This window comes from Elgaria multicarinata, chromosome 3 (genome assembly GCF_023053635.1).
Source record: "Elgaria multicarinata webbii isolate HBS135686 ecotype San Diego chromosome 3, rElgMul1.1.pri, whole genome shotgun sequence".
Taxonomy (NCBI): domain Eukaryota; kingdom Metazoa; phylum Chordata; class Lepidosauria; order Squamata; family Anguidae; genus Elgaria; species Elgaria multicarinata.
In genome coordinates, this window is record NC_086173.1 from 41,087,517 (window position 1) to 41,112,282 (window position 24,766).

At 40.7% G+C, this 24,766-nt stretch overlaps 2 protein-coding genes across 2 annotated transcripts in view; one reads left to right on the forward strand and one right to left on the reverse strand.

Moving 5' to 3' along the window:
* LOC134394519 (ABC-type organic anion transporter ABCA8-like) overlaps positions 1–2,587 on the forward strand; it is a 110,533-nt gene extending 107,946 nt beyond the window's left edge. Inside the window, exon 39 of the mRNA XM_063120049.1 lies at positions 2,476–2,587. Coding sequence (XP_062976119.1) covers positions 2,476–2,574 — 99 coding nt within the window. The 3' untranslated portion in view covers positions 2,575–2,587. The remainder of the gene's footprint in view (positions 1–2,475) is intronic.
* Positions 2,588–4,960: 2,373 nt separating this feature from the next.
* LOC134394525 (cholesterol transporter ABCA5-like) overlaps positions 4,961–24,766 on the reverse strand; it is a 58,908-nt gene continuing 39,102 nt past the window's right edge. Inside the window, exons 24-39 of the mRNA XM_063120057.1 lie at positions 22,828–22,998; positions 20,603–20,716; positions 19,990–20,124; positions 18,677–18,742; positions 17,962–18,053; positions 15,431–15,554; positions 14,562–14,679; positions 14,366–14,457; positions 13,556–13,731; positions 11,179–11,254; positions 10,993–11,087; positions 9,675–9,794; positions 9,406–9,555; positions 6,821–6,900; positions 5,774–5,829; positions 4,961–5,422 (exon numbers count right to left, since the gene is read on the reverse strand). Of these exons, the coding sequence (XP_062976127.1) occupies positions 5,315–5,422; positions 5,774–5,829; positions 6,821–6,900; positions 9,406–9,555; positions 9,675–9,794; positions 10,993–11,087; positions 11,179–11,254; positions 13,556–13,731; positions 14,366–14,457; positions 14,562–14,679; positions 15,431–15,554; positions 17,962–18,053; positions 18,677–18,742; positions 19,990–20,124; positions 20,603–20,716; positions 22,828–22,998 (1,773 nt within the window). The 3' untranslated portion in view covers positions 4,961–5,314. The remainder of the gene's footprint in view (positions 5,423–5,773; positions 5,830–6,820; positions 6,901–9,405; positions 9,556–9,674; positions 9,795–10,992; positions 11,088–11,178; positions 11,255–13,555; positions 13,732–14,365; positions 14,458–14,561; positions 14,680–15,430; positions 15,555–17,961; positions 18,054–18,676; positions 18,743–19,989; positions 20,125–20,602; positions 20,717–22,827; positions 22,999–24,766) is intronic.

A 24,766-nucleotide genomic window follows, 5' to 3' on the forward strand; every position in this document is an offset into this window, starting at 1 on the left:
GGACACACCACTATATTTGTAGTGGTCGATCTTTTTTCAAAGATGGCGCATTTTGTCCCGTGTCCGGGGTTACCAACCGCCCAGGAGACTGCTCGGTTGTTCGTGGACAATGTGTTCAGGTTACATGGACTACCGGAGGGGATTGTCTCGGATCGGGGAGCGCAATTTACGGCACGTTTTTGGAAGGCGGTGATGCAGGTTTTGGACATCAAGGCGCATATGTCATCAGCCTTTCATCCGCAGACAGATGGCCAGACAGAACGGACAAATGGCACGTTAGAGCAATATCTGCGATGTTACTCTAACTATCAACAAGACAATTGGATGGGGTTGCTTCCCTTGGCGGAATTCGCCTATAATAATTCTGTGCACGCCTCAACGCAGCAGACACCGTTCTTTGCAACCAGCGGTGTTCATCCACGGTGGTTTCCGGCGGTGGTGCCCGCTACCAGGGTTCCTGCAGCAGACCAATGGTTGCAGGAATTACAGGCAGTGCAATCCATGGTGCAGGAGCAGCTGCAGGTGGCCAAAGAGGCCTACAAGGTGGGCGCTGATCGGAGGAGGCAGGAGGGGCCGGCAATCACGGTTGGTGACCGGGTGTGGTTGTCAACACGGAATCTTCCACGGCATCGACCCTGCAGGAAGTTGGATGCGCGTTTTATGGGCCCATTTTTAGTAACAGCACAGATTAATCCGGTGGCGTTCCGCTTACAGCTGCCTCGGACTTTCCGGATTCACCCTGTGTTTCACCGCTCTCTATTGGTTCCAGCAGCAGGGGTGAGGCCGGATGCTGGGTCAAAGGCTCCTCCAGTCCCAGTGTTAGTGGATGGGGAGGAGGAGTATGAAGTGGCACAAGTCTTGGACTCACGGAAACATCAAGGGCGTTTGCAGTACTTAATTGACTGGCTGGGTTATGGGCCAGAAGAGCGCTCCTGGGAGAATGCTGGGGATGTGCATGCTCCTCTCTTGGTGCAGGACTTTCACCTTAATTACCCTTCCAAGCCAGGCCCAGCTAGGGCAGCAGGAGGGGATTATGGAGAGGGGAGTAGTGTAAGGAACGGTGAGTTTTCTGAGGATGAGGACTCTGGGGATGAGCAGCCACAGGCGGGACCCAGTACCAGCTTGGCTGATCAACAGCCAGCAGAGGCCTCATCCAGTGCAGACTTAGAAGAGGAGCAAACAGACTTGCTACACGTGCCCTCGTTCAAACAGCAAAGGGCAGAGAAGGAGGCTTTACGCCGATCTAAGCGGATTGCTAATAAACGCCAGCTGAACAAGGAACAGCTGTGAGGCCAAGCTGGTGTATTTAGGTAGCAGTTCGCAGACCAACAAATTTGTCAGAGCTTATCTGGTTTGCCTGGGAGAAGCTCTGGACCGTGTACCCTTGACTGTGCCGTGTTCCTGGTGGATTGTTTTGGACTCTGGACTTCTTGGACCCCGTGACTCTCTCCTGCCCTTTGGAACCTGGATTGGCTTTATGGACTTTCGTGACTCTCTCGTACCCTCACTGACATCTGGAATGCTTTATGGACTGCCTATGTGTTTTGCGTAAGCAACAAACGATTGCTCTATGTATTTTTGTTTCAGTTGTGTGACCAATACACGTTATCAGTTACTTCCTTAATTGCTGTGTTTGCTGTTTCTTGGCGTGCTTCCCAGTCTGGGCACTCTGCCCAAAGAGATAAGCAAAAGTGGCTGGTTTCAGACAGGCTTCTTCAGGACACCCATTGTGAAAAAAGGAAGGTGAGGGAAAGCATCATTTCAAAGGTGAACGTCAACAGAATGTAATTTGTTTAATTTTATGTCTTCACAGCTAAACAAAGTTTCAACTTTCAGGAATATAGCTTTTCTTTGAATACTTTGGAACAGGTAAAGTGTTTTAAAATATAAGTAATAGGTGGTATGTGTGGTCATCTTACCTCCAAATGGAATGTTTGAATCTGAGTGGATGAAAGCTACAGTAAGCACAACCCAGCTTCCACATGTGCATCTTCTACTAGATTGGGAGCTGTGCACATGCTCCCACCCCTCTCCTGCACCACCCAGTGCTGGATCTCTCCATCCAGAATTATGTGCTCCTTTCATTATGTTGTGAACTGCATACATGAATATTTTTTAGAGATGTTGGTGAAGTTCTAGCCAGGTTCAGAAAATAACTCTGGGAGATCATCATAGCCTGTCTCAAAGGAGAATTGAGCTTTAAAATCCCCCAAATCAGGGTGCAGAACCCTGGGCCCAAATCTGGCCTTTCAGGGGTCCCAGTTTGGCCCTCTGGGTTTCCCCAGAATTCCATGCCCCCAGCCCCACCCCCTTTCCTCAAGCACTGGTCGTTTGGTGTTTTCCCCTTCTAAAAGCTAGAAATGCCTTTCCCAAGGCCTAGTTACTGACAGTAAGAGCTTTAAGCTAAAGTATGTGCAATGCCTTTTAAACACTCATCTGCTTCACTGAATTTTTTTTTTTTAATGTATCGTTTAGGTTTTCCTAGAACTTTGCAGAGAGCAAGAGCAAGATAATTTCGATATGGCCCTGGATGCAACCTTTGCGTGGAAACAAGTGCAGAAGGCTGATTGCTAAGTTGTAAATAGCCTATTCCAAAGACCGATGATTACTGAAGTAAGTGCTTGAACTAAGAAAAATATAAGGCAGATGGGACAGAGCAGACGGTCTCTGCATTATGTCTTGTATAATTTGGCCCTTAGACTGGAAGCCTCTTGGGGCAAGGGCACTGCAGTTTATATAGCCCTCTGTATGCTAACAGGTCTGTGTGGGTAACACCCATATTACTCATATGTGGAGATGTAACTTTTCTGGAAATGTTGACCTCGTGAAGGAAAACTCCCCCTCCTTTTTGTTTTTTTAGAAAAATATGTATGCAATACCTATTAGTTTATGAACGTAACCTATATTATGTATAGCTTTTATTGGTATAAATTTGAAAAGTGTAACTCTCCTAGTTTATTCCAATAAACTCTGCTCAAGATCTGCTGCACCCTGTGAGCACCTACCCATCTCTGCCTGCCTGCTGGTCAGCATGTTTGGCGCCAATATTGTTATCTTTTCAGCACCAGGTCAAGACCTTTCTCTTCTCCCAGGCATTTAACAGCATTTAACAACATATGCTAAGTTTTTTTTTAATGGACCCCAGAACTGTTGTTGTTTTAAATGGATACTGTATACTGTTTTTTTTTTATCTTTTTGATGGTTTTAAATTTTGTATACTTTTTTAATGTCCACTGTTTTTAACTTTTGTAAACTGCCCAGAGAGCTTCGGCTATGGGGCGGTATATAAATTTAATAAATAAAATAAATAATTACAAATACACCCAGTGTTAAAAGATGGATTAAGTAGGGAAAAAAGTCCTAAATTAGGATGCATTTAAACACTCATGTTCAGCTCGAGGCAAAGCTGCAAATAGTACCTCCTCGCCATCCTCAAGTCAAGGTGCAATGGTAGCCAAAGCCAATCAAGTTATTTTTGTACTTGAAATGAAAAATCTCACAAGCACCACTTCCCCTTTCTGGCAGAAACACTACAATACAAATAAATCAAAGAACTAACAATTTGCTGACCTTTCATGACACCCAAAATTTGATGCCAGATCCCTCCTTCAAATTGCTTCACACACTCTGAAAAGTGTCTGCTTCTAGCCTCATAGTGTTATGAGAACAGTAAATATGGAGATTGAGTTAAATAACATTGAACTGTTTCTTCTTCTTCTGTATTATTATCACTCTGTATGTGCAAGAGTAACTGTGGCCAAAATTAGCCACTGAACCCAGATCATGTTATTTAAATAATAAATACCTTTGAAAATACCATTATCTGTTGCACAATAGTTTTGAAAAGATCAGTCTTATTAATTTGAAATTTGTCTGACAAGGGAATAGGAATACCAGCTATATTAGAGAGGGCTGCACTGCTCTTTTAAGATTTAGACCCACACCTTGACAACCTCTTGGAGCTACTTCTTAATAATCAGAGTTTTACTAGCTTTAGTTTGCTTTTTTCCAGTACAAGACACAGGTGTCAAACCAATCAGGCTAGAGTAATCCGTGCTAATAACATTCAATTAACCTTGTGTAAAATGCTCAGTACAAATAACCAGTACAATGTTTTAATATGGTAATAAAGAAGACAAAGATTTAGCCATTTGGTTTCACAATTAGAATTTATAAAAGTGCAAACTCTATTTAATTGTACCCATGCAAGCAGTATAGGGTTCTCTGCAACAACTTGCAACTGTGACTACTTAGACCATTCAAGACAAGGAATATATTTGGTAGCCTTATACTTCACTATACATACATGTATTTGGACATTATTGAATGACAAGTAGTAATTCAGAATGGCTTGAAGTGGAACTACAATACATTTTTGTGACTTGACCCAGGCAAGAGTAACTCTTCCAAGTTAGTGAAACTCTGATTATGTCCACCATATCTGTAATGTTACAAATCATTTGACTGATGTTCAGATTATGTTCGCTGAAAGGGTGAGGCATGACAGTAACATAAATGCACTTATCACTAGTTTTGTGGTACAACTGCTTAAAAAAAGTATTGCAATGAATATGTTGACAAGTACCTTAACTTAACACACTGACCCCAAGTATAATAATGCATGGTTTCATTTTTTTAAAAAAAATCATCTCAACTTGAGAATTTGATTTATAGAGTAATTTTCATCAAAATAATTATCTTAAAATAAAGTTTAAAAAAGAAACACAGAGATTAAATACTATGTATTTAATTATGGGATTATTGTAAGTTAAGATGTATCTTAGATTTGACTCACCTAAATAACAACTGCTAAAAGATAGGTAGTTTAGAGAATTGCTTTCTCTTATTAGTTAACTTACATAAAAATGTGTGCAGAGGAAAATTGGAACTGGCAAAGTTTCACCAAAAAAAAGGCCTTTAGCAAAACATTTTTCTAGAAAGCTGCATAATAAACCAATGATCATTATACTGAAGATTGCAACTCATGTCACAAAGTGATCTTCCTATACCTACAGAACGTGATTCTTAAAATTAAGTTTCATAAAATGCAGCACATATAAAAAGGATATTTTTAAAAGAGTGGTTTGGATCCAGAGAAGAGCCCCTTTCATTCAAGTCATAGATCAGTAATAAGAGTATTTAAAAATAAAGGCAATTAAGAATATTTATACTATTAATAAGGCAAAGAAGGTGAACACTCAGTTGCTTAGGAACATGTTCCAAATTCATTGTGTTTATTGCACACTCCAAAATAACAAAAACAGCCCCTTATTAAACCCTGATGAATCATTTGGATTCCATAATTTGGAAGAGATCAGAAAACAACTCGCTCCCCCTGGGATCTTTCCCAACTAATTGTTCCATTCAGTGTTCCAAAATTGCTGTCTTCCTCCTCTTGCTCTTTGACAAGTTCCACAAATACCTAAAATGAAAGCATTAATTACAACCACAATCCACTTGAATTCTACTCAGCCATGGGGAAAATAATGGCCTGAAGTAGTACAGGGTTGAAAAACTGCACAATGTAACTGTCTGAAAGTGCTACATTGCAGATCTTCTATGCACTTAGAACATTGGGTGGGTGGGGATCAGTTCTAGATGACACCCCATATTATAGTTATAAAGCATAAAGGGGAATGTAGCCAATTTCTGAAAGCACGTGACAGTTTATTTCATAAATGAAAATGTAAAGATAGGTTTAAAACCTGTGGGAAAAACACTTTTGGGGGAAAGGGGTGGAAGGTATGTCATGTTTTTGAAGAAGTCTAATTACCTGTTCAAGTGTTGCTTGAGAGAAGCTGTACTCTTCAATATTAAAGGCATGTTTTGCTGTTAAAAATGTTAGAAAGAGTAACCATTTATTCCTCAAAGGTAGTTAAGAATCAAAATAATTTAATCTAAATGTACATTTTAAAACAACACATTATCCCTCCTGTTGCCAGTAAAATTGAATCAATTTGAAGCTCCACAGGCATTGTGATGTGCACACAGAGTTTGTGGCATATTCTGACTTCCACATGAGAAGTCCTGACAGGGGTGCATGAACCCAGGTATTCCATAACGTTACAGGGACTGGGCATGTTGCAGAACAGTGTGCACCTCCTTAGTAAATCAGAAGCTTCTGGAACACTGAAATAGTTAAACTAGTTAAACATAGTTTATGGCAAGTTAATTTCTTAGGATACAACTTTGAAATGCCCTCCCACAAGATGTATGCTTAGCGCCGACTTTATTGACATTTTGGCACAAGTCTAATAACCATCTGCCTACCCAGGCATTTAGTACCAGTTCTTACATACACACTTGATCTTCACCAAAAGGTTGAGAAGCGATACCAGTTCTCACAATTGATCTCACTGCTGATTGTTTTATTGGCTTTATTAGCTGTTTATTTACTGTATTTTGTTGCTGTTGATTAAAAACTGTAAGTGGTCATGGGTTTTTTTAATGGGATATAAAAAGAATTAAATAGACCCTGTTTTTCTTTAAATGATCTAAAGTTTGACTGGCTGCAAGTCCATAGGCAAAATAATATCAAGTGAAACTTGATTTAACAGGATGGCGTAGGAGATGATAAAAGCTGTGAGAAACCAGAAATTTGGATAAAAGGTTAGCTTTATAAAGAGGATTATAATGCTATGGAACAACATGATGGATGTGTGTGTGTGTGTGTGTGTGTGTGTGTGAGAGAGAGAGAGAGAGAGAGAGAGAGAGAGTCAACAGGGTGAATTCAGATTATCAGGAGATTTGGATGGATAGCTGAGAATCAGATGATAGAGGTTTCATCATAATCAGTTCACTTAGTAAATTGTTGCCTCACCTTCCTCCAGTTTAGAAAAAGACAGTGCAAGTGACTGGACATCTTCGTTTGGAATTTTATACGCCAAAATTGAGGCAAAACTGCAACACACACAAAATAGGCATAAGCACATGCCACAACAATTATAATCACAAGTGGCTGTAGTAATATTACATGAGTTAAACAGATTTGTACAATATTGTCATAAAGCCAAACAGGTACAATTATTTTGTACTAGAGAGGTCTTTCTCTACCTATTTCTAACAAAGTAGATTCAAATATTAAAAATCACCAGGGGATATAAGAGAATCTGTGACATTGAAAGTTCTAGCCTAGTTGACCATATACTCACTGATATTTGAACAAAGAAACATCTTCCAAATATTAAATTGTCCCGAGTCTCTATTAATGATGGAAGCAAAACAGGCCAAAACCCTTTTGTCTCAAAGGGTTAGAGACAGTGACCTACAAGTTTTTAGATCTGCAGCAGATAGAACTTGCTCTCCTCTGTTCTTAGGCATTAACCTGAGTTATGGAAAAGCAGAAGCAAAATATTTTTCGGTGCTTAACGTCCCTAAATATTGGTGTGCACTAACTCTGGCAAGATTTAACGTCCTGCCATCTGCTCTGTTACAGGAGAGGTTTTAGAAAATAAATTTTCCTGATCGGTTATGCCCATGTGGAAGCAATGAAACTGAATCGGTTATCCACGTTCTACTCTGTTGCACTTTTTATATAGAGATTAGAGAGAAATTGTTGCTTGACACCAGATTAGAAATTAATGCACTTCTTTGTTGAAGCCTCGTGTGGCGCAGAGCAGTAAAGTAGCAGTTTCTGCAGCCGAAACTCTCCCCACGGCCTGAGTTCGATCCCAGCGGAAGCTGGTTTCAGGCAGCCGGCTCGGGTCGACTCAGCCTTCCATCCTCTCGAGGTTGGTAAAATGAGTACCCAGCTAGCTGGGGGAAAGGTAATAATGGCCGGGGAAGGCAACGGCAAACCACCCCGCTATAAGGCCTGCCAAGAAAACATCAGCGAAAGCTGGCATCCCTCCAAGAGTCAGCAATGACTCAGTGCTTGCACGAGAGGTTCCTTTCCTTTTCCCTTTGTTGCTTCAGGGCCACAGAGGGCAGAGACATAATCGAGGCTTTTGGTAAATTCTTTTTGAATGCTATGAGAATAAAGTCTCTCCAGAATTGATTATGCTGCATATCTTTCAAATTTGTACGTAATTTCGTCCTGCTCTTTTTGTAAGTGTAAAGTCTGGTCAGTAACTGTAATAAAGTTGATGATGAATTCAATCTACTTTCAGAAAAAGTGTTGACTGTCCATATCACAAAGGGCATGTCCAATTGAACATTCTGGAGAAGTCTTAAATCAGCACAAATATTAGGTGTACACATCTCCTTTCCCCTCATATCAAGAAGGAAGTAATGAATAGGGATGTGCTCCGCTTCTAATCGGACCGGAGAAGCAGTAGCGAAGCGGGGGGCTTCGCCTGCCCTTAAGGCGGAGGCGAAGAGGATTGGGGGGCCGGCGGAGCGTGGCGAAGAGGATTGAGGTGAAGGCGGATCCTTCGCCTCGATCCGGAGCTCCGCCGGAAAGGTAAGTGGGGTTTACCGGGCCCTGCCACTGTCGCTGTCGCCCATGCGGCGACAGCAGCAGGGCCCGGTAACGCCCCCCGCCCTCCTCTCCCTTACCTGCCTCCGTCCGCGGTCCGTCAGCGTCTCCAATTGAGCCCTTGGTTCCAGCAGGAAGTCTGGGCCGCACTTGCGGCCCAGACTTCCTGGTGGAACCACGGGCTCAATTGAAGACGCCGAAGGACCGCGGACGGAGGCAGGTAAGGCCCCCCTCCTCCTTACCGGGCTCTGCCGCCGTCGCCGCATGGGCGGCGATGGCGGCAGGGCCCGGTAACCCCCCCTATGGGGGGGACCGGAGCTCCGATCCGGATCCGGAGCTCCGAGCGGAGCGGGCACAGGCGGAGTGGGGGTGGGGCGGAGCAGGCCGATCCGAAAATGGCAGATCTTAAAGTGAAGCGGAGTGGGGGGTCCGTGCACACCCCTAGTAATGAATGGGAAAGCCAGAATGAATGGGAAAGGTGGATGGACTTTGACTGGATGGTCAGCTAGGAACCACACTCAAATAAATGCAGTTCACTCGTTGTTTCCTCAATGCAGTGAAATGAGGGTGTGCACAACTTTTATTGACTCACTTGAATAGGCTTAGCGGCGGCATAGAGCATGGATCCTGTCATTGGCCCGCCTGCCTGCTGACCAATTCCTTTGGCCCACATGCCAGGAGCACAGATGGTGGTTAAAAGGGCCAGGTGCAGACCGCTAACATGAACCCCTCAGTGGCTTTCTGACTCAGTATCACCCCAACTCACTAAGCGAGATCATTGTCAATGACTACATTTTTACTATGAGCAATGTTTACCTAGTAAAGGATAAAATTCAAAGCCTAAAGCATACAAGAGGTCTTGCAGAAAAAAATATTGTTTTGAAATCCCTGGTGATCATTTATTTCAATGTTGTCTTTGTTAATAGTTTGCATACAAAAACATATGAGCTCACTTTTGTTTTAATGCCCATTCTAACTACTATTCTTACCTTTTCTGACAAATTGCATTTGGAAAGATGCGCAAAATTTTCCTTTGAACACGCTCCTTCTGCAGTATATCTGGCACTTCTTTTAATTTCATTTCCAAGAAATATCCTCTGCCAAATTTACTCTTGAGATGTTGAACTGTGCCGATACACCTATCCGTTGTTTGGGGGAGAGGCAGAAGTAAATTCATTCCCACTTTTTAAATGCTAATATTTTAAAAAATAAATCTGAACTTCTTTACCCAAAATGCCCCAGTTCGCAGAGGAGGTACCTTAATTTCCCAGACACCAAGATCGCCACCCGGTCACACACCGCTTCAGCTTCTGCCATATAATGAGTTGTCAGAATAGCTGCTCTGTTTTTATTTTTAAAGGCAGCTCGAATTGCTTTCCTATAAAAAATAACAAATATTCCATGAACCTGCAAATGATTGCTTTTTGATTGGTCCTCTGTGCAGCCACATGTGCGAGATATTACATCATCTGTTGGACCGCCCAACCCTTTTACCTCATCTCAAAACATCTTTCACCCTTTCCTTGAGATATAAAAGGTAGGTCCAATGCCTGGCCATGGTTTAGTAGCCCAGACAAACAGAACTGAATGGTTCTGTGGCTCACCTGTGGAATGGGCATGGACACACTAAGATTTGTAGAAGGTTGAATTGGAAGTCTGAACATGTTTGACAAGGGGCTGAACAGGAACCATGAAGAACACTTTTTCTGTGAAAGCACTATTCAAAACATGGATGAACACTAATACCAATAGCATTGCTAGTTGAAAAAAATGATTCTTTTTAACAGATGGAAACTAACTGTCTGCTCATTAACCTGGACATTTGCAAAGTCACAAGCTGGCTTCTGTTCAGGGTTCTAGCCATTCCATGTCCTCTTCTCTCCTCCCTCCACCCCACCCCATGTTCCTTTGTCCTCCCCTCCAACAGTCAGTGAGCATTCTGTGTCCACTGAGCATACTGAATCCTCACTGGATTGTTTGGGTCCACCCCCTCCATTTTGGTTTAGTGTGGGGTGGAGGAGAGATTGTGAATCTAAGCTAAATTACAATTTTGTATTTCTCCATGGGAAACTCTCACTCTTTTCTCTGGGGACATTTACAAATTGGACCTATCCAGGTTTTGAGAGGGTTCTTTCTGCCTCTTTTATACCTTATATTCAATTACTCCTTCAGCCATTCATTCCATTCCCTTTCCCATGTGGATTTCTTTTCTTTTTTCAATCACCCCATTCCATTCCTCCTCCTACTCAGTTATCATTTTTATTTTCAGCCTTTGAACATTCAATGCCACTTAAACTTATTTTGTCCTCCTCCACTTCATTTTTTCCCCCTAAAGATATTTTGAACATATGTAGACCTCAGGATTACCCTAAGTCCGCTGATACCTCTCGTGCGCCTGGGCGGTGCTGTTTTGGCAACATAAGCAGGAGCCTGGGAAGACTTGCATCAGATATAGACGGAATGATAGTGAGCTTAGAAAGATTCCCATGCTCATAGTTACAAAACAAGCGAACATTCACATATCAATGCAATATTCCATTTTAGCTACAGGCTCCATGCCATTTGATGATGCTCACCACATCTGCTGTATTTCTATAGGATCCATACCAGTTGATGGCTCATCTAGTAGAGTAGTATAAGGGTTACCAAGCATACTTAATGCAAAACATAACTGAAAGAGAGAAAATAGGAAAGGAGAATTTAATGGCTGTTTACTTTGTATAATATGCAAGGTCAATACTCCTTTTAAAATAATAAAATACCTTTCTTTTGATTCCTGCTCCAAGTTTCTTTGCTCTTTTCTTTAGATGTTCCTTAAGATCAAGTGCACTGGAAATGCTGCAGAATAATAAGAACATTTTTGTAGTTTTGAAATGGATGTCATTACAATCTCAATGTGTAAGCATTCTAAGAGAACAGTATGAGAGAACTTAAAAACTTTAATATACAGTACACTCAGTTTATCTCTGTTTCAATATGCTGGTAAAGGTTCATGTCATGTAACTATAGAGAAATATACAAAAATACAAGATGAAGACTATCAACTAAGGAGGAATAGTGGAAGGATGAATTTAGCAGCTATTATTTAATTTTTACTTTTAATATTTTTAGGCTGTCTTTTAAGGTGCAAAACCCTCTCAAAGCAACTTACAAGATACAAACAATACAGCAATACATATTAGAATGAATAAAATTCAGTGACAATAATAAAACAGACATCCCATCCCCACCCCCAAATACTAAAACCAAAGACAACTGTGCTCAAAACCATCAGCAGCCCTATTAAAAAAAAAAAAAACTTTTATCATGTCCATTGTGTGAACCCCTCTTTCTCTTTAGACTTCCTGGTTGGTATTGCATTCATTATGCATCTTATCATTTCCATTTGCATGACTTCCCAGACAGTACTCTTTTGAAATGCATTAAAAATAGAATGGAAGGAAGGTTGAGCCTGGCTCGGTTCACACAACACTTTTCTCAACGTTGGTGTAACAACTCCACTGTGAGTTAAGTGTTGTCTGGAGGGAAAACTCCACCCCATGGTGGAGTGTTGTTGTTGTTTTTTAAAAAAAACACTCAACCCTGACTCTCCACACTGTACAGAGGAGAATCCATGCAGAACTGTTGTGTTGCATGTTGTATGGAGGGCTCCATGGAGTTTCCTGTTAAGTTGAGTTGACTTTTCCCACTGGCCATAGAGTTCCCTGGCAAGAGTGGCGAAAGGAGGGAGTGCCACTCTAGGAGAGCTGCTGGGATTGGCTTTTTTGCAGCAATGGCTGATGGCATACCATTGGGAGGAGTCAATCAAATGCTGTGTTGACTTTTACTCCACTCCACAAGAAGCCACACCCACACAACGGTAGAGTTGGAACATATTATATAGTGAGTACCCCCTACAAACTCCACTGTTGAGTGGAGTTTTTCCACTGAGTAGAGAAAAGTGTTGTGTGAACTGAGCCCCCCGTCTAATGGTTCAGGGCAACAACCTAATTAGTCTGCCTCATCTCTAGCATGGAAAACAAAGTGAGCTTTTGAGTTTCTCATGAAAAGTAAAAGGCACATAGCTAAAATCCTGAATATGTCTTTTTAAAATTGTGAAGAGTTTTAAGTGCCTTTTTATAGTTTTATACTTGCATAACAATTGTTTTACAGTATACCCATGATACTTGTATTTTTATTCAGTTATGTATACTCAAGCACAAAAAGTAAAGTAAGAATTCACTTTATAGATATCAGTTGTAATTACATCTGTCATGTATGGGCATAACGATAAACATAAAAGGAAGTGGACCAAATTGTGTATCCACCATGGGAATGAGCCAGTAAACTAGACTGAGGACTCATTCCTCTTCCACTCTAACTGTACCAAATAGCAAAGAAGTAGAGTCACAACTCTCTCATCATCTGGTTAAGGTAAGCACAAAAGTGAAAGTGTGAGTTGGCCATTACTTCCATATACCGTATTTCTTCGATTGTAAGACACCATCGATTGTAAGACGCACACTAAATCAGTACCACCAACAGGAAAAAAAACCCTAAGACACACCCGCAATTCTAAGACACACCCTGTTTTTAGAGATGTTTATATGGGGGGGGGGGAAGTGTGTCTTAGAATTGAAGAAATACGGTATTACTTTTGGATCACAGTGTTAGAAATTACTTTAGAATACACAGTGAGATAAAAGATTTCCTTTGCTTGTGCTGGGAAGGTGTTAATGTATAATTCAGTTTCATTCAAAGATAATTATGAAGTATATGCAAGAGAATGAAGAAACTAAAACAACTTTGGTTAAGACAGAGCTAGAAAATTTGTTCCAGATACAGTTCTTCTGTGGCTAGAAATTATGTAACAAACTAGAACACAGAATATAGATATAGAAATATGTGCCACTGAACAGCGGGTGGAATTCCAAGGACAGTGTGCCTTAGTCTGAAAAGTGAAAATAGTGTACCTTTTCAAGTTATGCTATATTTAACTTTATGTTACGTAAGTTCTACCTTCCCCCATATACATTCTATGGTATTTTAAAGTTCAAGCCAACAACTATTTTCAAGGAGACCATATCATAGTAAAGTAAGAAACAGAACAAACTTCTATTAATATTCATGAAAATAAAATGTTTAGAATGAGGTATTTACCATTTTATGACTTCCGTCATGTCACTAGCACTCATTCCTTTGATAGCACCATATATTTCAAAATGCTCCTGTAATGTAATATTGGGCCAAAGTGGATTTGTCTGTGGACAGTATCCCATAAATCTCATGGAATTATCCTTGTTATTCTCACCTAAAGAATAATCTCCCATCAGCACCTGTGGATACAGTAGTCCTTTCTCAATATTTTGTATGTAATGTTTGAATTTGCAGCTTACTTTTACCACATGATGACTTTTCACTTTTATATACTAGGGGCATACTGGGATGTCCCTCCTGATTAAGTATAGGCAGTCACAACATTCAAATGCATATATTCTATTTCAAAGCTACAATCCTCTATGCAGTTACCTTGGAGTAAATCCTATTAAATGCAATGGGATTTACTTTTGAGAAGACATGCAAGGATTGCATTTTTATCTATAGTCATGTTATTCCACAAACGTTTTTAAATTCACAGTTCAAAAACGGTGTATGAAAGCACAAGGAAGAGACAGACTGAAAGCTTATATGCACAGATCTTTCCAACGGTAGGTATACCACTTTTTTATGTGCACTATTTGCTCATCTATATGAAGTTTGGGCACTTTCAGCTAGCAAGAAATATATCTCCAGCGATATTCTATTACCACAAAATGCATCTAGTACATTATATGCAGCCCCTGTATGAAATACCCATTTTGTTAGCCTAGAAAGAGCTACTGAACCTGTTTTGGATGCAAATCCTTGCAACAGTTAACAGAAAAACATAGGCGAAAGAGAGGGCACAGAAGCTTGTCTGCAGTTGGATACCTGGCCTGAAGTTGGTTCAACTTCTCCCACCAGAATATTAATCAGTGTGCTCTTCCCAGCTCCATTTGGCCCTAACACTCCCAGAATTTCCCCTAAAGAAGAAAAAGAAGAAAAATAGCTGCATATTTTCTTCACAACATTTATTTTATTTTCAAAAAATGTATTGGTTTTCAGTAATAACTAATTTAATACCAACCTTTTTTTACACAAAGAGAGACATGATCAGTTGCCACTTTCTTAATTTTTCTTCCAAGAAGAAAATCTGTCTTTTCATCATAATCTTTATGCAAGCTGCTGACCAAAATTACTGGTTTCTAATAAAACAAAAGATAACTAAGAGGTTAATACTGAATAAGTTTGAATATACAATGCAAAAATATTCCTTTGAATTGGAAAAAAAATCATCTCAGTCAATGTTGGGGGTATACAGACTTGGATACATTCTATTTCAAAGTGTACGTAGAGAAATCTCGTTGTGAACCCGCTTGTATACAGAGACAGCCTTCAGCCACCTCTGTAGTTGTGGGGCTAGGGGCACTATAACTATGGAAATGCCCACAGGCAGTTTCTTTCCACAGCCCACTTCACTTTCCATATTTTCTCTACATCAGTCCTCTCCAACCTAGTGTCCTCCAGATGTCTTGGTCTACATCTCCCATCATTCCCATACAGCATGGCCAATCTGAAGAAAACATCTGGAGGGCACTAGTTTGAGGAAGGCTTCTTTACATTATCTTGTACATAGGAGAGACTGTGTGTAGAGAAAAAATAATGTGGTTGGCTCACAGGTATGCAAAAGCCTACAGAAGTCAAGCATACTACTGGAATGATTACCTTCTCATATTTAGTGCAAGTTGCTTTCTGTTGCCAGAGAGAGATCTATCACCAGCTGCTTCCAGATCTCTTTGTAATGATACCAGTGTATAAGTGTAAGTGTATTATTATGGTATATAAATGTAATAAATAAATAAATGGCCAGGCAAATCTCCCCTTGTGCGTGCTACTTTATAATGGGATCTGGTCCCAGTTAAATTCAGCGGATTAAGACAACGGGTCAAGATTTACCTCCTCACAGCTCTGTAAGGTTGTCATGTCTTTCACCCTCAACCTCTCAGCCATAACATCTTCATCCTCATCCTCATCCTGGGGCACATCTGGAAATTTCCAGGGCTTGAGTTTTACAGGAGTTCTGGAGACAGAGAAACATATTCAATTTCTGCTCATGGATTCTCTGAACAAATACAACCCGGGGGGTGGGGGGATCTGTCTGTTCGATAAGCCAGACCTCAAAAATTGGAATGCTCTATGCATCCTTGTGACAGAACTGGTTCGACAAGTCATCTGAAGGGGCATTCGTAAGCACTTTCACTTTGAACTGGTTCCCAAGTGCTGAGATTCCACAAGTTATCCACTACTTCTGAAAGAAGAGGAACAACTTTCTCTCTCCATGCCAAAACCTGAACTGACCCTCAGTACAGCTGAGGAAAGAACTTCTCAGTGCTTGACTGTTATGTTGATGCCTACAGCAGCCAACTGGATTATTTTGCCAGATGAGAGAGGGTGACTGTGTGGACAAGGGCAGGTTAGCACTCTTGCTTTTTTTCCTTCTTCTTCTTTCGATTGTAAATATCAACAAACAGAAAAGAAAATACATCATGAAAACAAATCCCCACCCCATACATTGTATAGGTGAGCACTCTTGTTAAAGTAGCTGATGATACCCATTCATCTCCGATTCAATTTGTCACATGTAGCAGTAGGAAAAAAGATGCTTGTGTGCAAGAATCACCACATACTTGCCAACCAAAGAGATGCCTGGTAAAAGGTAGAATATGGGGGCTGTTTTCTACAAGACAGAATAAGTTTGGAAGTGCAGGGGGTGGCATATTCTGAAAATCCCTCCTAGCGCAGGGGTTCCTAATGTGCTACCCAGAGGTGAAATCACACCCACAGCACCCTCCAACGGCATCTGTGAAGCTTTCCACTCCCTGCTCCCTTCCAAAATTTATTAATATATGTCAGGTTCTCCTTCCTGTTCTTGACCCTCTTAACCTCTAGCCTCATTTTTTCTCTCCCCTCTACTCTGCCTTGCTAGTTCCCCCTCCCTCCCAGCCTCCAGCCTCACTATTTCTCTCCACCACCACCACTACACCTGCTTTGACTAGCAAGGTCCCCACCACAGCCATTAGTCACATCATCCATGGGAGCAATTTCTGGTGGTGCCCACAGCAGTTTCTCAAATTCCCAAATGTGCTAGCGGGTCCAAAAAGGTTGGAGACCGTGACCAAGCACATTCTTAATCCTGCAGGTATACCTAACAATGTACATTTTCTTTGAAGTTTTGGATTTCATAAACTAATCTCAAAGGACTTTCAGTATAAAAAGATAAATGAAATAAGCCTCAGATCCTTTCCAGCCTGACAATTGTATAGTTTGAAAAACATTTTCCCTGTGGCACTTGTGCAGTGCTATGATTTTCTATCCCCCTTTCATTTTATTTAATTTTTTAAAAGAAAAGTCCTCTTATTACACATCAAATCTAGGCATACGTAGATGGGACAAAATTCTGTTCAACATACCTCTGAACCAAATACTAATATAAATCAAACATTCTGCATGTGAGTTTCCATTTAAGGCATCACTATTATTTCCAGATTCATACTGCAAAATTCACGGGCAGGTTGTAAACCTGCTACAGCTGTGAGTCACTGTTAGACAAGTTCTTTGTCCTTAGGGACGAGATCCAATTCAGCCCCCAAGCACGACTCCACACTTCCAGTGACAGAAGGTTCAAAAGCGCTTTACTGATTAGTAATCAAAATCTGAGGTTCTTGAAAGCGAGCAGTCAGACAGAGAATAGAAAATTCAGCACAGCATTTGAAGCTTGAATGGGGCAGTGCCCAGTAGCAACATTAACCAATCAGAACGTTATAGCTAATCTTTGCCAAACAATTCCTTTGCTCACAGTAAGTTACAGTAAGCTAACTTTTGCCTGGAGCCGAGACTATTGTTTTCGTTAGAAAAGACAGATACAAGAAGACACCCTTGAAAACGCCCTCGGGTACGTGACATTTCACCTGCTGTATAATGGCTAAATCACAGCTTCCTTTAGAAAATGGAGGCACCTATGCTAACATCACCATAAAATAATCACTATAATAGAATAAATAATTACATTGTATCATTTAAGGATTTGTGTGAGGAGAGCTGCCAGCAAGCAAAGCTCAGATGTTTTGCCATTCCAAGCAGCTGCACCAAGAGGTGCACCTCAAGATGTCACAGAGATGCAACGCGCAAGGCCTCAGCATTTGGAAAACGAACAGAAAGGTTGTGGCATTACAAGGAATTCCTGGCTATGCCTCTTGGACTGCACATTGCTCCACTGGCATTCCTAAGTGACCGCCTGAGCTCTCCAAGGCAAAACCATTAAGAGGCAAAGGGACTTCACGTTCCCATGGACAAAGAGACTTCTGTTGCAAACACTCTTAAAGACCCTGTTATAGTACACACCTCATTGAAATTTACTCCTGGCAAACTCCAACTTGTTGTAATACTTTCAATACTGATCTTTAAAAGCAAAAGACAAACAGACAAACCTGAAAAATGGGTCCTCTCTCATTGATTTGCCTCCACACTTCACCTCAAGATAGCGTAGAAGGAAGAGCCAAATTACACATTGCAAATAAGGCTAAAATGAAGAAAAAAATGGGGGGGGGAGAGGAAAAGTATATTAAAACAATTTAGCTAATTGCATTTGTAAGGGAACTTGAAAACAGACACTAGAAAAAGGTATGCCAACAGCTACAGTGGTGCAACATTTACAATCCATAGCATCATGTGAGTGGTGTGGTTATAATACTAAGGCACTGCCAGGCATAGATGTTAGTGGAAACCTATATAATAAGAATATGGAAGATCAGTAATGATTAAAAGAAAAGAAAGTTCAATGGTAACTTAGTTGTTGAATGCCAGGAAGTGATTAGCAGGGATACTGACATCATTTGCCAACCCCTCAAACTTCCCCCCTGGTTCTCTGAGCTTAGCTGCAATCCTCACAATAGCTCAGGGAGGGGGGGGGGGAAGGAATTCTCCCAACAACAATGACAGGATTTATACAATCACTGTTACCTTTTGCTATAGCATTGCATATCATCCAACTTTTAAAATCTGATGCAAGAATATGATTGTCTTGAACGAATCATAAATGGTAAGAGCCACAATGTAAACTATAACACCTAGTCATTACTTGCAAAAGTGGATCCAGATGACTAGTTGCCTGAATTTGTAAAGTGAAATATAGAGCTTGCTTACCACTACTACAGAAACCAACAGTCTTTCTGTATTTCCTTCCATCTTTTGACCAAGTTTCTTGGCTACCTAACAAGACAGTAAATACTTATTTCAATAACTCTTCTCATGATTATTACAGGTAAGTGTAAATTAAATTATACAATTATAATTCAAGAAGTGTTTTTATGTGCTTCTCCAATGCCGTTGGAAAGTTTATTTCTTCATAGTGTTGGAAGCTTTCTACCTGGTTTGCTTCAGAATTGCACTTCACAAATTGAGCCATTCCCACCACCAACACAAGTAACTTGGCTAATTCCAACCACAATTAAGACACTATCTTACTTCCATTGACATCATGAGCCCAACTGGGTCTTAATCCATCTCCCAACTTCCCCTTACCTAGATACTGCAGCAATGGTGGTCTATGTCTCATTGTCCCTCAATATCTCCCAAACTGGCACCTGAAATGCTGCTATAGAGCAGTATTGCTAGCACCAGCTCTGCTGGGAAATAGCATTTCCCCAGTTGCCAGTGCCAGGGAAACTACTTTTCCCAGTAATCCTGGCTCTCACAACACTACTATAGCAGTGCTTCAAGTGTAAAAGGAAGAGAGAGAAGATGAATTCCGTTCTTGCCATTGCCACAGCCAGATAAGTGGGGAGGGATGCAGAGAGAGGAAGAATTCAGTTCTGGTTTGGATAATAGTCTGAAATGGATAAACAGGATGGCAGGGGGGAGGAGACAGTTCAGAATACTGGAGTGATTTACGCTAAGCATTTACAGATGTTTTCTCTAGATCTACTTTGTAACTGAAGAATATCCATGGTGTCACTCTATCATTCATACGTTGCTCCTAGACGTGACGAAATCACCAAGATGGCCACCATAATAAAAGAACAAGATTAAGCAGACTCAGCTGATGCAAGCTGTATCCACCCAGTTTTCTTCAATTCTCCCTACCCCTGTCCTACCCAAAACAAGGCTTGCCCAAGGGACCCTTTTTACATAATTTACATTTGATATAATTGATTGAGATTGGATACAAAAGCTTCCTTTCCTCCAACAGAAGAGAAAATTGGAGTTAGGTTCATAACAGATTTCAGAAGGGTTCAAAGCCTATGGTGCTCCTCATTTGGGTTTCTAATTGTGATCAGAATAAACCAAGCTGCTTCCCAGTTCTAGGCAAAGTCCAATTATGGTTGCCCATCACTTGTCTTAACTCATGTAGTGCGTGTTGTGGGGAAATTGTCTTCTTCTGCATTGTCTTCTTCTGCACACAGACTTCTGAAACTACAGACAATGTTAGTTGACATTTCAGTTCACCTCAAACTTACCTCTATAAGAGAAATCAAACACCCAATAAGAGGATAGATTGGAATGAAGACACAAAAGCAAGTGTGAATTATAATGGCTAATTCAGACCACTGAGTAAAAGCTACATCAGCAACGATAATACAAATCAAAGCTACCTGAAAGAGAAAGGAATAAAAATAATTACAATAAAATTAAAGTGGTAACATCAAACCAGAAACCTGACTTACTTATCTAGGAATTTTATTTTCCTGTACTAGTATATGAGGCTCCTTAATTAAAGGCCAAGCAGTCAGCTCTTACAATGTTGGGTTGAGTTTTAGTGAACTTATGGAGATAAACAATTATTCTGTTACTCTACAGAAGAGAAACACAGTCTCAGAAATAAAGGAATAGTTGTGCCTGACTTAATTTTAAGAGACAGGGATTAATCCTGAAAACTTTGGCCTCATGCTCCACATAATGTCATGGATGCAACTTATAATGACACATACATACTCCAGGATGTTTATAGAAAACTAAGTAATATTTTCAGGACTGAACCAAATGCAGAAAAATATAAATGAGATATTTCATTTTTAAAAAATATATATCCATAAATAGGAAAGACAAATTAAGCACTGAACTTTTACTTACTGTTGAAAAAATGAATGACCAAAATTCTTTGGTGTTCTGTATGGTTTTAAAGGTGAAAGAGACAACATAATGGAACAGAATTACTGAAGGTACATAGCCAATAAGGCAAAAAACCTGCAGGGGGAAAATAACATTGTTTAGTTATTCAAAACACACTGACACACACACACACACAAACACACCACAGTGATGAAGAACATATCCATTCCCTTTCCCAGGGGAGGGGATCCCAACAGGACTCAATGGAGTCATATTTCCTCTTCTTTTGTTTACGGTCATGACTAACTCACATACGTGGAGCCAGTGGTACCATTCGCTATAGACGTGGTGTTCAAGCCTCACCTGGTTGTAGCCCACATGGGCACATCTGCAAGCGGGGAGGGGGAGTTAAAGACTGGATCAGCATTGCTGCCCAGCTCTGTTGGACAAATGCAGCTACTGCAAGAGGGAGGGCCTGCAGGGCTGATACCAGAATATTGTATTCTATTGTATTTATTTTATAAGAATGGTGTTGAAAAGAGAAGTGCTAGCCCATACAGCTACAATGGCAACCATCTTCCTTCACCCCTGCCTCTAGGCCCAAGGCCAACATAGTGAAACTTCATCAGAGATAAGAACATAATAAGTGCCCTGCTGGAGCAGACCAAGGGTCCATCTAGTCCAGCACTCTGTTCACACAGTGGCCAACCAGCCATCGGCCAGGGATGAACAAGCAGGACATGGTGCAACAGCACCCTCCCACCCATGTTCCCCAGCAACTGGTGCACACAGGCTTATTGCATCGAATACTGGAGATAGCACATAACCATCAGGGCTAGTAGCCATTAATAGACTTATCTGCAAGAAAGAAATTGGAGGCTGCTGCAGAGCCACCCAGACTAGTGTTTCTGCCAGTTTTGTCATTCCTTAAAAGTTTTTTTTTTTAAATGTTGTTTAGGCCTGGAATCTTGCCTGGGCTGCTACAACCCTCCCCACGTGGCACTGAAAAGTAAAGTGCTAATTTCTGTGATTCTAAGCAACGTCTCCCTGTAGCTCATTCCTATCACTGCATTTCTCACCATCAAGGTAAGGAATCTCATATAGAGAAGATGAGTGCCTCAAGGGAATCCACAGTGGCTTGCAGAGGGACCATCATGGAGGCTCATAGAGGGGTACTGCCAAGGAACTGCTGTGGGGGATTCTGGAAGGCATCTCATCTTCAGAAGACATCAGGCTGCTGAGACCCCTTTTATCAGGCAAAAACTTGTGCTTAACTTCTGGAGGTAGGCCCATTTTGCAGCCTACCTCCTGATACTGATAGGAGTGGCCATTGGAAGCAAATGCCATCTGTGTTTATGCATCTCTACTGCCTTGTGTGAGGCTTCCAGACACAATTTGAGATGTTCGCCTTGGTGCAGGAATGCCTAAACGGCTTCAGCCCTCAAAGGGCGTCTCCACTATCAGTTCCTATTATAAAATGTTAAGATACTACAGTACTACGTCATTGCACTGCAACTGTACAAGAAAGAGAAGAAAAGAAAAGCATTCTTCACGGTTGGCCCTTAATTACAGAAGCCTCTTTCCTTGCAGATTCACAAATATCTGAGCATTTAAAAATAATAATATAAATGCCCTCCAACATTTCATGGGTGAAATTAGGGGCAGCCTTATTAACAGCCTATTTTTATACCAAGGATCACTTCACATGCCCCGCCATATTACAGAAGGCTATTCTTCACCACATGCTGCGTGCTGCACCTATTTACTCTGCAATAACCCAGTCTTTGACTGGTTTGAAAGCCAAGGAGGAGATGGTTGTTTTGGATAAAGGCAGTATAGAAAAATATAATTGTTCTAAAATATTTTATCAAAACATACCTCAGCAAACATGTGAAAAGGCAGGTTGCGCCATAGCCTGTTTATTTTATGTTGATATTTAGCAATTATGCATGTTAGTAATTGTGTGATGTGTATTTTGGTTTTTTTTAAATGGGGTAAGATGATCTAGGAGCCTTCAGGCAAAAGAGTCTGTTATTCCATTTTTGCAATGAACAAATAAATACTTAGATGAGCCATGGAAACAAGTTGCTCAGAGATCTAACAGAGAAAAGAGCTGAATCACAAAGATGGATACCAAAATTAGGACTGTTGGTGTATATGATAATGAAACATCTGGATTTTTTTTTACTGAGGTGATAGCAATATGGGGAGCAAGGGACAGAAAATTCATTTAAAACAAAACTTACCACAGCTAGAAACTCTGTAGAAGAATAATTAATTTCATGGTGAACTACAAACAAGATTCCCGTCATCAGAAAGAGAATAATGTAATATAAAGGAATGTCAACTAGTGCTTGTCCACACCAGTAAGCAGATGGATAAAGACCTGATATTTTAAGTTGAGTGTAGGCTTTCATCTGCAAAAGTACAAAGATAAGTTAGTTAACGTGCATGTCAATTACAGCATATGGCAACACATCTAACTATTGTATTTACAACATAGGGTTATATCCATTTTTTTTTTTTTTTGCCAGCAGTAGCATCACCTGAGCCAACTTCTACTCATGGGTGGAAAGAAGGGTGCAGACAAAGAGGCAATTTTTGCTGATTTCCCTTTTCCCTACAGCTCCAAGGATTACCGCACCTCCACCCCGGCTCCACTGTTCTGGAGACCCCCTGAGCAGATTTCAAAGGAGCAAAGTGGGCTGAATGGGAGGGGGAAATCGATAAAAATGGCCTCCTTCCTCATTCCACCTTTGCTGGATTAGAAGCATTCCATGGACGCAGTCCATAATCTTGGTTTTGCTATCTCTGCCCTTTACCTGGCTTGCAAATGAACTGACATTAAAGCACATTTCTACATTATACGACCTGGGATGAACATTAAACTGTTGTTTATACTGTTGTTTTATACTTTTAATGGTTTTAATTTTTATGAACTGCCCAGAGAGCTTCAGCTATTGGGCAGTATAGAAATTCAATAAATAGATAAATAAATAAACTTTTAAAAATGTAACACTGAGGCAATCATACAATCACAGAACTGTAGGACTGGAAAGTATATCAAGAATCATTACTCTAACTCACTAACTTGAGACAGGAAAAGGAAAGGAGCCTCTCGTGCAAGCACTGAGTCATTACTGACTCTTGGAGGGACGCCAGCTTTCGCTGACGTTTTCTTGGCAGGCCTTATAGCGGGGTGGTTTGCCGTTGCCTTCCCCAGTCGTGATTACTTGAGACAAGAAACCTCAAAAAACACTAACAGTTGAATGAACCCAGATGGAAGAAGACTATATCCTAATGAAGAATCAAAATTAGAGTGAACTACAAGTAGAGAGCAGCTTAGAGAAAGGTACAGCAACGTCAGAGAGGACAGTATGCCAAGGAATACATACATACCATTCAGCATTTCACAGGTGAAAATGGGGACACTATCCCAGCTGTGTGATTTAACAAACAATGGCAGGGCCAACATAATCCAGACTCAAGGGTGCCACAAGCAGAAAGCAGGGACTAAAAGTGCATGCATGCAGATGGCTCCAGATGACAGAAGCAGGGAGGCAAGCCACAGGCTATAAGGTAAATCAAATACATAATAATACATATATAATTGTATTGGTCTCATTTTACAGCAAATTTAGTGGCACAACAATAAATAACTAGCCCAAAGTCAGAGATTTCTTAAACAAAAGCAATAGTTAAGTAAAGAGAATGCCTCTGAGCATATGCAAAGTTCTTCCCTCTCAACCACTAAGCAACTGCGGCTTCCCTCCCACTTAAAAGCAGGGCTTCTTAATTCTGATGTATTATTACTATATCACAAAACTTTACTACATTGCACGGTTGTGCTCCAAATGTATTGGACAAGACTACAACCACTAGCAGGGGGAAGGCGGCTTTAAAGTTTTTAAGAATGCACCATCCCGGATGGCAATACAACTTTGGGTTGATAAGCTATTATTTTATTTTATTTTTATATTTTGTATTAATTAATTACATTTCTATACCACCCAATAGCCAAAGATCTTGCTTAGGACCATGCATTATCTGCATGGTCCTAACTAGAAAACGGAGCTCAGGATATAATGAGATCAAATGAATTTAGAAGCATGGTTTTTAAAATGCAGGATAAATTTAAGCAATACCTAGGCCTATTATATCTACCCATTAGACTCAGTTACATAT